At 57.6% G+C, this 12,659-nt stretch overlaps 1 protein-coding gene across 1 annotated transcript; it reads right to left on the reverse strand.

Annotated features, from left to right (window-relative positions):
• Nucleotides 1-1,947: 1,947 nt before the first annotated feature.
• On the reverse strand, nt 1,948-10,642 carry LDLRAD1 (low density lipoprotein receptor class A domain containing 1). The gene is made up of 5 exons (XM_077882987.1): nt 10,338-10,642; nt 9,034-9,425; nt 6,924-7,061; nt 5,164-5,292; nt 1,948-3,654 (listed from the first exon to the last, which is right to left on the reverse strand). The coding sequence occupies exons 1-5, from the start codon at nt 10,640-10,642 to the stop codon at nt 3,506-3,508; spliced, it is 1,113 nt and encodes a 370-aa protein (XP_077739113.1). The 3' UTR covers nt 1,948-3,505.
• Nucleotides 10,643-12,659: the final 2,017 nt, after the last annotated feature.

The raw sequence follows: 12,659 nt of genomic DNA on the forward strand, positions 1-12,659 counted from the left end.
AATTTGGTGAGGACATCATCATTTCTGACGGCAGGGAAGCCAGGCTACGTTGCAGCCCCTTCTCGGAAGGGAAGAATCAACTATGTTCCTCCGGCCGAAAGCCTCTGGCAGCACCGTGCAGTGGGCAGGGTCAGGTTCACTCCCTGCAGCCTAGGATCAGAGGCTCCCCCGGTCTGCAGTGTGGGGGACTGTTTGACAGCCCCTCGGCCCTCCCGCCCTCCCTGCCCTCTTTACCCTGCACTGCCCCCTGCCTGCTTCCCACATGGTGCCGGCCTAGCCCTGCTCCAGAGTCACCACCACCAGAAGCTTCGCAGACCTCCTGAAACTGAGAGTCCAACAGGGAACCGCCGCAGCTGACTCCCCAGACTCCTGGCTCTGCCCCCCACAACTGGCCACGCACCCTTGGAAGGTCCTGGCTGCTCTGAGCATGTGAAGAAAGAACCTCCCTGGGAGCTTTGCCATGACAATGGAATGTAATGCTCCTGGTTTCGTAGTAAACGCTCAGCAGGTGCCCACAGGGTGCACCTGGGAACTTGGCTTCTGGTCTTGCCTTGTCATAACATGCTGAGTGGCTGGGATACATCCGTCCCAGCTTTGACTCTCCATCCTGCAAAATGAAGCATCTTAACCCCCCAGTGGGTGGGTTTGGTTGTGTGGGGAGGGGGGTGATGTGCAACCAGTGGCACCAGTGCCCCTGGGCACTTTTCTGAAAGGAGCCACAGGTCACTGAAGAAGCCCAGGAAGGGATGACTCTGGGGGGCGGGGGCAGGGGCAGGGTGGCACCTGCCTCTCCCCTGCAGGGCTCACCCCTGGCACCAGCAGGAAACACTGAGGCTGACCGTAGGAGCAGACTGGGGTACACTCCCATAGCTCCTCCCAGCAACCTTGTTTCTCCAGCCAGTGCTCAGGTCACTGGGGACACGGTCCATCTGAGTGCTGGAACCAGCCTCCGGGCCTTTTCTTGTTCCTCAGGAACCGGCTCGGCCCTCTCTTCCCTGGACACTGGCGTCCTGTTGGAGAAGGCACAGGGCAGGAGGACTGCTTCTCCCTCCCAGGTCTGGACTCTTCCACCGTCCCCCTCTCCCCTCCCTTCCCTCCCCCTGCTCCCTGAGGTCCAGGTAATCCAGCAGTACGTAGCCCTTGACCACTCCCCGCCCAAGGGCTGGCATCTCTTTCTCACACTACTGTGATTAAAGGTCATTGTAGGACCAGAATGCTTCCTTGCTTGTCGCCCCTGATGACTCCCACTCACCTTAGGAGGAAGTGTGACAGGCTGTGCGCTGCAGGATCATATCCCTGTTTACCTCCTCACCTCATCCCCTACTGTCTTCCCCCCCAGCTTTGGCCACTCTGGCCTGCCGGGCATTCCTGGGCTGAGCTGTACCCTGTCACACCCGCACAGCTATACACACGCTGGCCTCACGGTGGGGAATGCCCTCCTCCACCTCTCCCCCTGGAAATTCTCCCACCCTCCAGAGCCAGCCCAAGTGCCCTTGCTCTGGACTAGGCGTCAGAACTGAGGGCACCCCGAGCGAGCCCCAACTGCCTCACTTGGGCTGTAGTTGGAGGGAAGCTCAGCCAAGGGTGCCAGAGCCCGGGGCTGTCTGTCCCTCGGCCAGGATCCCTGAGGTGCCTCGTCCCAGGAGCTGGTCCTCAGGTCATCAGCCTCAGGGACAGGATTGTGCCCTCACTCCCCAAAGGTACCTCCTTGGTGGTGTCAGCCCAGCATTTCCTGCTGCCCTATCCACCCATCCTCTATGTGTGAGGTGCCTCCTCCATGGAACCCTGTGCTCATTGTGTGTTGGGACCCAGGTCTCTTCACTCCTGGGTGCCTGGCATTGCCTTGGCCCAGAGCAGGCGTATGGAGGCGGCTCAGTGAGGAAAAGAATGAACTGGAGCTCAATAGTCTCTCAGATGCCCATTTTCAATTAAAAACTCACAGAAGGCTCCTATCTAAAATCAATTTTATTAATTTCCAATGCAGATATATTGGTCTTCCTCAACAGGAACTCTCTTGTCAGCCAGATTCCAAATCTCTCTTTTGGAATAGGGATGGACCACATTCTGACCTTCAAATTACCTTATTTATTTTTAAAAAATTTTTTTGAGTTATTTACTTGAGAGGGGGCGGGGCAGAGGGAGAGAGAGAATCCTAAGCAGATTCCACGCTCAGGTGCAGAGCCCAACTCGGGGCTGAATCTTACAACCCTGAGATCTGACCTGAGCTGAAACCAAGAATCAGAAGCTCAATCCACCCAGGTACCCTCAAATTACTTTTTAAAAATACCCCACATTCTGTTCCTGACCAAAGTATAATCCCACTGGGAGCAGAAAAGTGTTAGGCTTTGGAGCTAGGACACCAGAGACATTGCTTGGGTTTCAGTTCTAGCATTGACTTTGCTCTATGACCTGGGCAAGTCATTTCTTCCTCTGGGCCTCAGTTTTCTCATCTGTTTAACGGGATACCCATCCTTGCCTGTCTGGCTATTGTGAAACTAGGAAGTATCCAGAGAAACAGCTCATTCAGCCAAGCTGGCAGGACCAAAATACAATCCCTCCCTCAGGAAATCTGGGCTGTTTGGTTTGGAAGCTGGTCATGAGGTGGGTGGGTGGGGGGAGGGTAGGGAATGGGACAGAGGTGAAGAATGGGAGAGAGGGGCACCTGGGTGGTTCAGTTGGCTAAGCATCTGCCTTCAGCTCAGGTCATGACCCCAGGGTCCCAGGATCAAGCCCTGCATAGGGCTTCTTGCTCAGCAGGAAGTCTGTTTCTCCCTCTCCCTGCTCATGTTGCTACTCGCTCCCTCCCAAATAAATACAATCTTGAAAGAAAGAAAGAAAGAAAGAAAGAAAGAAAGAAAGAAAGAAAGAAAGAAAGAAAGAAACAGAAGGGCAGTGAGGAGCTCCTCAAGCTGCTCTTTCTCCTGATCCTCTATTCTCCAACTCAGAGCCTCCCTGATGGCTTCCCACAGGGAGGATGGCAGGTACGCTGCCTCGTGTGCAATCTCTTGTGATCAATCAGTAGGCCTGCTAGGATCCCTGAGTTGAGAACAATGCCAAGGCTGCCTGGGAGCCCAGCAGTATCTATCTTAGGTACCAAAGGGTCAGAAAGTGGCATCACTTCACAAACACGTGCCATCTGTAAGAGCTGAACTCCTTGGCTTGGTTTTACCTTTTTTCTAAGGGGTGACAGGGTCAGGATCTGCAAGCCTGTCTTGGGGCAGAGCAACAGCTTTCCTCTGTGCGACCCCAGAGGACATGCCTAAAATCAGAAAGCAGATTCCTTTCATCGCTGTTAGGAGCTGTCTGACATGGTAGCGAGCTCCTGTCACTGGAGACATTCGAGGGGAGGTTGGACACTTGAAAGCAGGGGAGGCGGTTGTTATTGGGAGACAGTGCATGGACCCCACCGGATGATCCAGAAGCCTCCTTCCTGCCCTCGTGTTCTTGGAGTCGAGGTTATCAGCGCCATCCCAACCGGCCCCCGCCTCTGGCCTGGGTGGCCCACTCAGGGGCCAGGACAGGAGTACTCATCAGACCAGTCGGAGCAATGCTGAACGCGGTCACGGCAGAGGATCCTCGGGATGCAGCCGCAGTACGGGAAGACGGTGGAGGGGCAGCGCCACCACCCCGGGCCACAGGCTGGGCACACAGTCACTGTGGGTGCAAGAGGCAGCAGAAGAGCAGCTGCTGTGTCCTGGAGAACCCCGGCTCTGAAGTCTGCCCTAGCTCCCTCCCGCCCCCACCCTGTCCGACACGGGTTGACTGCATTCCCTATTTCCCTGCGGCAGAGAGCATCTGGACTCCCCAGATCATCACCCGAGCAAGTCTCCCACCCTATTCCTCATCCAATCAAGGTTGTTATTAAGATAAGCAAAGGGGGGCAGCCCCAGTGGCTCAGCGGCTTAGCGCCGCCTTCAGCCCAGGGCTTGATCCTGGGGTTCCGGGATGGAGTCCCACGTCGGGCTCCCTGCATGGAGCTTGCTTCTCCCTCTGCTTCTCCCTCTGCTTCTCTCTCTCTCTCTCTGTCTCTAATAAATAAATAAAATCTAAAAACATAAATAAGTAAAAATAAAAAAGATAATCAAAGGGCCAGGCATGTGGTCAGCATTGGGAGGTTAATGGGAGCATATTTTCTCCCCCAGACTGTCCTCCCTCCATCACCCTGACTCAGCCACCCTAGCCGACTTGTGACAGACTCCTTGGTACCCTGGGCCTTCGGGGTGCTTCCCTGCAGGCTCAGCTTCTGCCTGTTGAAACCTGTCCACTCTCTAAGGCCTGCTCAAATACTGCCTCTTCTAAGAAGTTCCCCTTGGTTCTTTTTTTTTTTTAGATTGATTGATTGATTGATTGATTTATGACAGACACAGAGAGAGAGAGAGAGAGAGAGAGGCAGAGACACAGGCAGAGGGAGAAGCAGGCTCCATGCAGGGAGCCTGACGTGGGACTCGATCCCAGGTCTCCAGGATCACACCCTGGGCCGAAGGCGTTGCTAAATTGCTGAGCCACCCGGGCTGCCCCCCCCCCCTTTGATTCTTACTTGCATCTCTCCCCCAAACCATCTCTAGGTCCCCAGCACTTGCTTTTGGCATCAGCATGATGTTAGTCCCAGGGGTAGGACACATGTGTGACTCCTGACTATCCTCCAGCAGACTCTGGTGCCAGGCACAGCCCCTACAAATACTCGGCACGTGTTTGTTGATTGAACAACAGGGAAGAAATTGAAAGGAAAGTCCAGGGCAGTGAAAGAGTTCCAGACGTGGTCCGGAGACCTGGGTTTGCACCCAGGTCACTTCTTCTCTTAAGTCCCTTCTCTGCTCTGGCCTCAGTTTACCTACATCTAAATTTGAGGCCAGTGATTCCCACCCTGCTCTCCTCTCAGGGTGGTTGGGAGGTGCAGAGGAGAGGAGGGAAACTCAGGCCAAAATCCCAGTTAGGCTTCGTATGTACTCTTTTGTCTGACCCCCCCGGGGCCTGGTTTCCTCATTTGTCCCCACCACAGAATAACCATCCAAAAGGAGACTTTTGGAGTGGTGGTGAGCACTCCATCCCCGGAGGCATTCAAACAGGGGTGGAAAAGTTCTTCATGGTATACGAGAAGGGGAGGCAGGAGAACCTCTGAGATTCTCCAGTCAGCTTTTGCCTGGCCTGTGCCCAGACCCCTACCTGGGCTCAGTTCATCCGAGCAGTCCCCACAGTTGTTGGTCCCATCACACTTTTGGTCTGAGTAGATCCAGGAAGACGGGTCTCCACAGCGGGCCACGAGGAAGCGGGGAAGGCTCTGGGGCATGTCCCCTACGGCGGGACAGACGAAGCTGGAGGAAGTCCACACCTGGCCTCCAACGTCTATCTGGAGGGGGAGTGTCCTGGCCACCCTGGCAGTTGCCAAACTCGGGCTCCCAGGGAGAAGGGCACAGGAGACGCTTTCCCAGGGAGGAGGTCAAGCCAAGGCAGAGGAGTATTCCTTCCCTGTCTACCCGACAAGACGGCCAGAGAGCGGCATCTTCCCTGTTCACTCCCGGCTCAGCCCTGGTGCATGCCCACCGCCCAGCCTCCAGAAGTGTCCTTTATCACACCTCTCCAGAAGCCTCCACCAAGTCTTGCACTTGGGTGCCAGAACACAGCGGGTGTGGGTTCACATACTTGGTGAGGGGGAGTCAGAGAACCCTTCTTGAAAGTGGGTTCCATGTTAGTGGGCAGTGGTGTGAAGGGGCTACCAAAATTAGTGCGGACCCAAGCCACGTCACAAGAGGCCTCTGGCAGGAAACAGCCTTTGTTCCTTGGATGAGCCAGGGCCGGCCAAGAGTGTCATGGATGCTTCTGGAGCCTGACCAAGGAGAGGGACAGAGGAGCCTGTATGTGTCCTGGGCTGTGCTGGTGGAGTGGAGAAAACCAGCCATGAGGGCGGGTAGGAGTATGGAGTATGATGTAGGAGTATGGCGTGTGGCCCTGGGAAGAGGATACTCGTGGCGAGCAAGAAAGCCATCTTCAAGTCCTTGCATTGCCACCATCATGGGAGGTAGATTAAAATGGGGTTCAGATGAGAGAAGAGAGTTGGAAGCAATCAAGGACACTACAGGGGGACAGCTCTAAACTCAGCCCAAGGGAGACATTCCCGTGGAAACCATGTGATGAGGGATGGGAGCAGCTGCCTCAGGCTGTAGGGAGCCCCCCGTCCCAGGAGTATGCAAGCAGAGGCTAGGTGGCCTGGGTTTGTTAGGAGAGGCTTTGGGCATGAGCTGTGACTTGCACTAGATGACCTCTAACATTTCTTCTAGTCTAGAGGGTCCATGATGCAGTGACGCTTCCCCCATCTGCTCCCTCATCCCACCCGCTCCAACTCAGCAGACTCTCTCCCTCCTACATGGAAAGTGCCAAGTCCATGTGGCCACGGCTCTTCTCTCCTGGGCGCTGTCAGGTCTCTAAGGTCTGGGACCAGGTCTTCCCACTCATTCATTCATTTGTTTTTTCCATCATTCATTCAGGAAATCATCCCAGATACTCCTCTGCTGAGCTAGACCAGGCCTGCCCTAGAAGGGTTCACAGTCTGATGGGGGTGGTAAATGTGCCAATGGGAGTAGGCTTGGGACACAGGGAAGCAGAGGGGCTACGGGAGCCCAGAGGAGGGAACTTCACCTACTTTGGGAGCCAGGGAAGGCTTCCTGGTGGAGGTAACACTTGAGTGGAGATGCACAGAGGAAAGGCATTCCTAGCATGGACACACAGGTGTGCATGTACCTGGGCCGGAGGGAGCACGTGTGGTCCTCCCTGAGGGACCATGTAAGCAAAGGCCTGGGGACGTGAAGGTGCCTGGTATGTGCGGGGACCTGAGAGCGTTGTTGTGGCTGGAGGTGGGGCAACCCCGAACCGTGTGGCTGAACGGTGGGGGCCCACGCGGGGCAGGGCAGGACTGAGCGGGCACTCACGGCACATGGCCTCATCCTCATCCTCGCCGTGGGTGCAGCTGCGGACACCATCACAGACCCCGCTGGCTGGGATGCAGCTCCTCCGGTCGTGGCACAGGAAGCCTGTCCTGTTTGTTGGCGTCACACAGGCCTGGGCCCCTGAGTTGGCAGGGGAGACCCCAGAAGGTCAGGGGTGGTGCTCCCAAGCGTGTCAGCACCAGTTCCCACAACAAAGCCCCGCTTTGAGCCGGCAGAGGGGCAGGGGCAGCCAGGAGGGTACTGGGCCAAGTGGGGACAGAGACGAGGTCCAAGCCCCCGCTCTACCGTTTGCCAGATGACTTGACCTCTCTGAGCCTCCGGTTCCTTGTCTGTAAGTGGGGACTGGAGCACACACCCCATAGGACTGCTGGGGAGATGGCATAAAGCTTTTGTGTCAATAACCCTAGAACACAGAACGTGCAGAGTAATGCATGGCTCCCTCCTTGACTGAGAGCTTATTGACTGTCACAGAAGCTCCAGAGGGCAGGGCTCTGGTCACTGAAGCGGGTTTAACGGTGGAGCTCCTGGGGCCAGGCCAGGTGGTCAGAAGCAATCTACTGGGGCCGGTTGGGAACCGCGATGCCACAATCCCTTACCTCTGGGCACAACCTTACGGGCTGCAGAGCATGTTGACATTTGGATTCTGTCCTTTCTCTGAATAGCTCCGTGAGGTGCCATCATTAGCCCCACTTCACAGATGAGAAATCAAGGTTCAGGAAGGTGCAAGGCCCAGTCATACAGCTAACGGCCCGGGCCCGCTGACCCTGCCCTTTCCTGAGGCTGGGGCTGGACCCCCAGTGTCCAGAAATGTGGGTGGCTGAGTCCTCCCTTCCATCCCACTGGGAGGACGCACACCCCGGGGCTGCTCCAAAGACTGAAAGGAGGGAAACTGGCAGACAAGGGGCACAGGTCACCCTGGCCCCACAGGCTGCGCATGTGACTATCCGGGTGCATGCAAGCTGGACACGGGAGCGGGTCTGTGCTCGTGTGATTGGGCACACACGCACCACGTCTCACCTCCTGGAGCGGTCTCGGCTGGTGCGGGGGCTGAGTCCCAGAGACATTCGTATGTCGCACATGCACACACACGGACACACCCCCCGACACACACATACACAGACACACCCGCATGTGTACACGTGAGCACACAAGTGAACTCCTCACGTGTCCGCTTCTCCTCAGTCTCATGTTCTTACACAGGGGTGTAGAGTCCTGCGGATTTTATCCCCCACTGCTGCCTTGTTCCCTTATAGCCCCCCCCCCCCCGCCTGGCTACAGAGTCATCGCTCAGAAATGACACCCCACCCCCGGCTTGAGCCCCATCCCGTGGATCTCTGGATGGTGACCCCTCCTCAGGACGGTGACCCCTGCCTCACCCACTGCCCCTGCCCCAGGTGCCCACTGACCTCCTGCCATCTCTCCTTCTCTTCATGTGTCCTCCCACCCTTGGGACTCTGCACATACTGTTCCCTATGCCAAGGATGCTTTTCCTGCCACCCCCTCCACTAACCAATTCCCACTTGTTCTTCATGGCCCAGCTCCCTTTCATTTCTCCAGGCGCCCACCTGACTCCCAGACTGGGTCAGAGCCCCTCTGTTCCAGACTCGCAGAGCCCCCATGAACCCTGCCTTCATGTCCATTAATCTCCCAACTGCTAGCTCCGTGAGGCAGGGACTGTGTTGAGCTTCACCACGGAAGCCAGGGCTGCAGGAATGTCCCAGACACATCCCTGTCCTCTGAGGTGGAGGCAGACACACAGACAGATGGCACCACCCAGGGGCTTGGGGGCTGTGGGGGCCAAGGCACGTGGCCCAGCCTAGGGCTCAGGGAAGAGTTCCTGAGGAAGGTGACGTGAGGAGCCAGGTCCTCTCAGTAACCCTTATTGCAGATGTGCAAATGGCAGCTCAGAGTCCTCTGTGTGTGTGCATGTGTGTGTGTGTGTGTGTGTGCACATGCCACGTCTGTGCACACACCCCAGGAACTGTTCCACAGTCTCATCATGGAGAAGCCAGTAGCATTAGGGTTCCTTATCACTCTGTGGCCCCCAGCCCCTCCTGGCAAGTCCAGCCCACCCTCTCTGGACCACGCTGACCTGGTGTGCGTGGTGGGCGTCCAAGGATGGTAACCAGGGCGATCAGGGCTGCGAGAGTCACCAGCAGGAGCAGCAAGAAGGCAGAGAGGCAGGCTCCCCGGCGCAAGCAGCAGAGGGGGCCGTGGCCTAGTGTGGGGTGGGAAACCAGTGGTGGATCCCCCTTGCCTGCCCCTCCAGGGGCGCCTCCCCACCTATGGGGTTGGGGGCAGGAAAGGCTCCCAGGAGGAGGAGGCTCCTGAGCCTGCCCTGATGCTCCTGGGCCTGCCAGTGGACTCACCTCCACCAAGCACCCATCCCTCACCTGGACCAGTGCCTGGTGAGCAACAGTGGGGCTGGGGCCCCGGGTGTCTGCTCCATGGCCCTTGCCAGTTTGTCCTCCCTCAAGGACTTCTCTGGAGGCCAGGAGAAATGGACACCTGCTTAGTGAGCTGCTGCCTGGAGAAAAACTAAAGCAGGCCTTTTGTGGTGATGAATTTTCTTTTTCAAAACCAACCTTCATTTTATAGAGGAGAAGAGAAGGTCCAGATCACCTGGTGCGGAGCTGGGACGCGGGCCCATGCCAAAACCTAGGCCCTTTGCGTGATGCCAACTGACTGTGCATTCTGGAGCCGGCCAGGATGCTGGTTGGATTCCCAGCTGGCTGGGCCACATGGAGAAGTCACCTGACTCCTCTATGCCTCTTTCCTCATGTGGAAAAGGGGGATCATGACACCTACCTTGGGGTTGTTGAGAGAGTTAGGCTAAGCTAGTTGACCGAGGAGAGCAGTGCCTGGCACACTGTCAGGGCGCCAAAGGCTTTAGCTACCATGAGTGCTTACTGAGCACCTGCTCTGTGCCAGGCTGTATCCCAAGCACCCTGGAAATAACAATGAGTGGAGACCTCCTGCTCCTTCAAATTTCCTTGGGCCTTTCATTTTTGCCTGCTTGTGGAAATAATGAAAGGAAGCTTTATTAAGGACCTGGAGGCATCCTGCTGTGTAGGGCACAGGACGACAGCCACAGCGCTGGTCCTTACCCCCTGAAAGCTTGCTGTGGCACTTAGAGGACAAGGCGTGGGCGGGGCCAAGGGAGAGGGTGGGCACCCTGTGGGCCACGGTGTCTCAGAGAAAGGGGCAGCACAGGTCTCTGGCGTCTGTGTGTTTCCAGGGTCCCCCCACCGCCAAAGGGGCAGGGCACACTATGGGTGTTTTGTGACCACTCTGCCGCAGAGATCCAGGTGACACTTCCCTCCAATCCGCTCACATCCCAGGGCTGCCTGCTTCGCCTGCCCGCGGACCCGCACCGGCCGGAGCCCTGGGCTCTACCTTCCAAGGCCGGTGCGGGAGGCCGCAGGGGGAGGCCCGCCAGGGGCAGCGTGTAGGGGTGGAGGCCTGGCCGAGGGCCTGGGGGGCTGCGAGGGGCCTGGCCGGAGCCAACGGGGGCGCAGATGGGGCAGGGGCGGGGGCGGCAGGGCCCAAGAGCCCGCAGTGCGCAGTGCTGGCCAGGGCTCCCTGGTCGTGGTCACCCACAAACACGGGCGACTCCCGTCGCCAGGGAGGCAGGTGGAGCGGGGCAGCCAAGAGCTGCTGCTCAAATATCTGAGCTGCGCGGCTGCGGGCGGGGGTGTCATAGGAGACACTCAGAGGCCCTGGACACGTGGGGGCAGGGCCCTTTGCCCCACACCCAGGCCCCGCAGGAGTCCAACCAGAAGTTAACTAGCACCCGTGGGGAGCAACCAGGGCACCCCAACTTGAATTTGAACCCCATCCCCCAGTCCCACCTCCCGGCAGTGTGGGGTCCCAATTTGGCCAAGCTCCCCAAACACCCTTGGTCTCGGCTGCCTCATCTGTTATCACCCCCAAACAGGACCCCTTCTCGGAGCTGTCCTGGGGATTCAAAGAGGCCGTGCACTGCCAGGCACATCTCAGGGTGGGGGTGGGGGATGTTGATCCTGTAGAGCTATTATTATTGCTTTCTACTCCTGGTTCTGTTTCCTCATTGACAAAACATGGCCAAGACCGGGCATGTAGTAGATGCTCAATAAATGTGTGTTCCTTTCTTTAGTGCATAAAGGGGAAGCAATCTGTCCTGGTTGTCACATCATAGGTGCTAACTAAGTGTGTGATCCCGCCCGCCTCGTCCATCAGAGGTACAGCCAATGGCCCAGGCCACCCCCTGAGTCAGGGACTTGGCTCCAGGGCTCTCTACCGTGTGTGGTGCGGGGTAGGTGATGGGCCGCCCAAACGGCGCTCAACAAATGCGTGGAGAGAAAGAATGACCATCTTAAGCAGGTGACTATCAGCATGTCTGCGACAGGAAGCTGGGAATGGATGGCTTCAGGGTGGGGGCAGACATCTGAGGGACACTGGGGGCCCTAGGCAAGCAGCGGCCCAGCCTCCAGGGAGCCCCACCTGGGGGTTTGGTCCTTTACCTTCCCCCCCGGGGAGGACTTCGGTTCCAGCAGCATGGTCACCTCCATCTCCCTGTGCAAGATCACAGAACGAGGGCTTCTGTGGGCTGTGGGCTGGCCTCAGGGAGCCACACGGCAGGGGGTCCGCGGGAGGGTGGAGGAGAGCCTGGTGTGGACCCAAGGACCCCACGCCCGCCAGTGCTGAGTGCCTCAACCCCCCGGCGCCCGCTCTACGACTCCCACCAACTCCCACCTCTGGCTGGACCGGGCCCTCCGCCTGCAATGCCCTTCTCTCCACTGTGCACTCAGCAAACGTTCATCCTTCACACCTGCTCGGGCTCATCCCTGCAGGGACTTTGCTTGGTGCCCCCTCCCCATAATGCCGACCCTCCCTCCTCGGCCTCCCGTCCACCTGGCTCCCACTGCTCCGTCCCCTCCCGGCACTTGCCACCTGGACAGTGCGCTGGTTCACCTGCTGGGTCTCCCCCTGAGCCTGAGAGACCTGGGCCACCTCAGCGCCTCGTCTCTTTACTGGAGCCCACTCTTGACCCCAGGATTGGCCCCCCAGGGCAGGAGCCGTGTTAGAGCAGCTCTTACCTGGGGGAAGATTCTGTTCATATGTCTGGCCTCCAGCACCCAGCTCCAGCCTCCTGGCACGGGGACCTCCTGGGCAGAGAACTGGGTGCAGCTTCCTGCCTGGTCTCCAGGGCACCCTGGCCCGGGCACGCCCTCCCTGTGGGCGATCCCTCCCAGGCTTCTGCTCGGCCCTTCTCCACTCTGCCCTCTGATGGAAGGCGCCTGCTCCTCGGTTGGGATCCTCAACAAAGAGCCTGAGGTTCAGAGAGGGAGAAGCTGCCCCTGAGTCACACAGCAGGGGGAGGACCTGCTCTTTCCTCCATATCAAGGATGAGACAGGTGCATGAAGATCCAGGAAGAAATACCCAGAATTAATGTTCTAGTGGCTGAAATACAGGAATCCCTTTCTTTTCGTTCTTCTATTCAATTTAATAGGTAATCCATGTGGAAGGACTATGCATTTTCCACTAAAATTATAAAGCAAAATAATTTTAAATTATTTTCTTTTAAAAAGGGGCCATGTACCTTTTCATCTTTCAGGAGACGGTGCCCGTGATGGAGGAGGGGCAGGTGGGTCGCTCACCTGAATAACCCCTGCTGCCCACGCCGCAGGTGGCAGCTTCATCCCTGCTGCTGAGGAGACCAAGGCCCTGGGAGTTTA

Source organism: Canis aureus, chromosome 3 (assembly GCF_053574225.1).
Source record: "Canis aureus isolate CA01 chromosome 3, VMU_Caureus_v.1.0, whole genome shotgun sequence".
Classification (NCBI taxonomy): domain Eukaryota; kingdom Metazoa; phylum Chordata; class Mammalia; order Carnivora; family Canidae; genus Canis; species Canis aureus.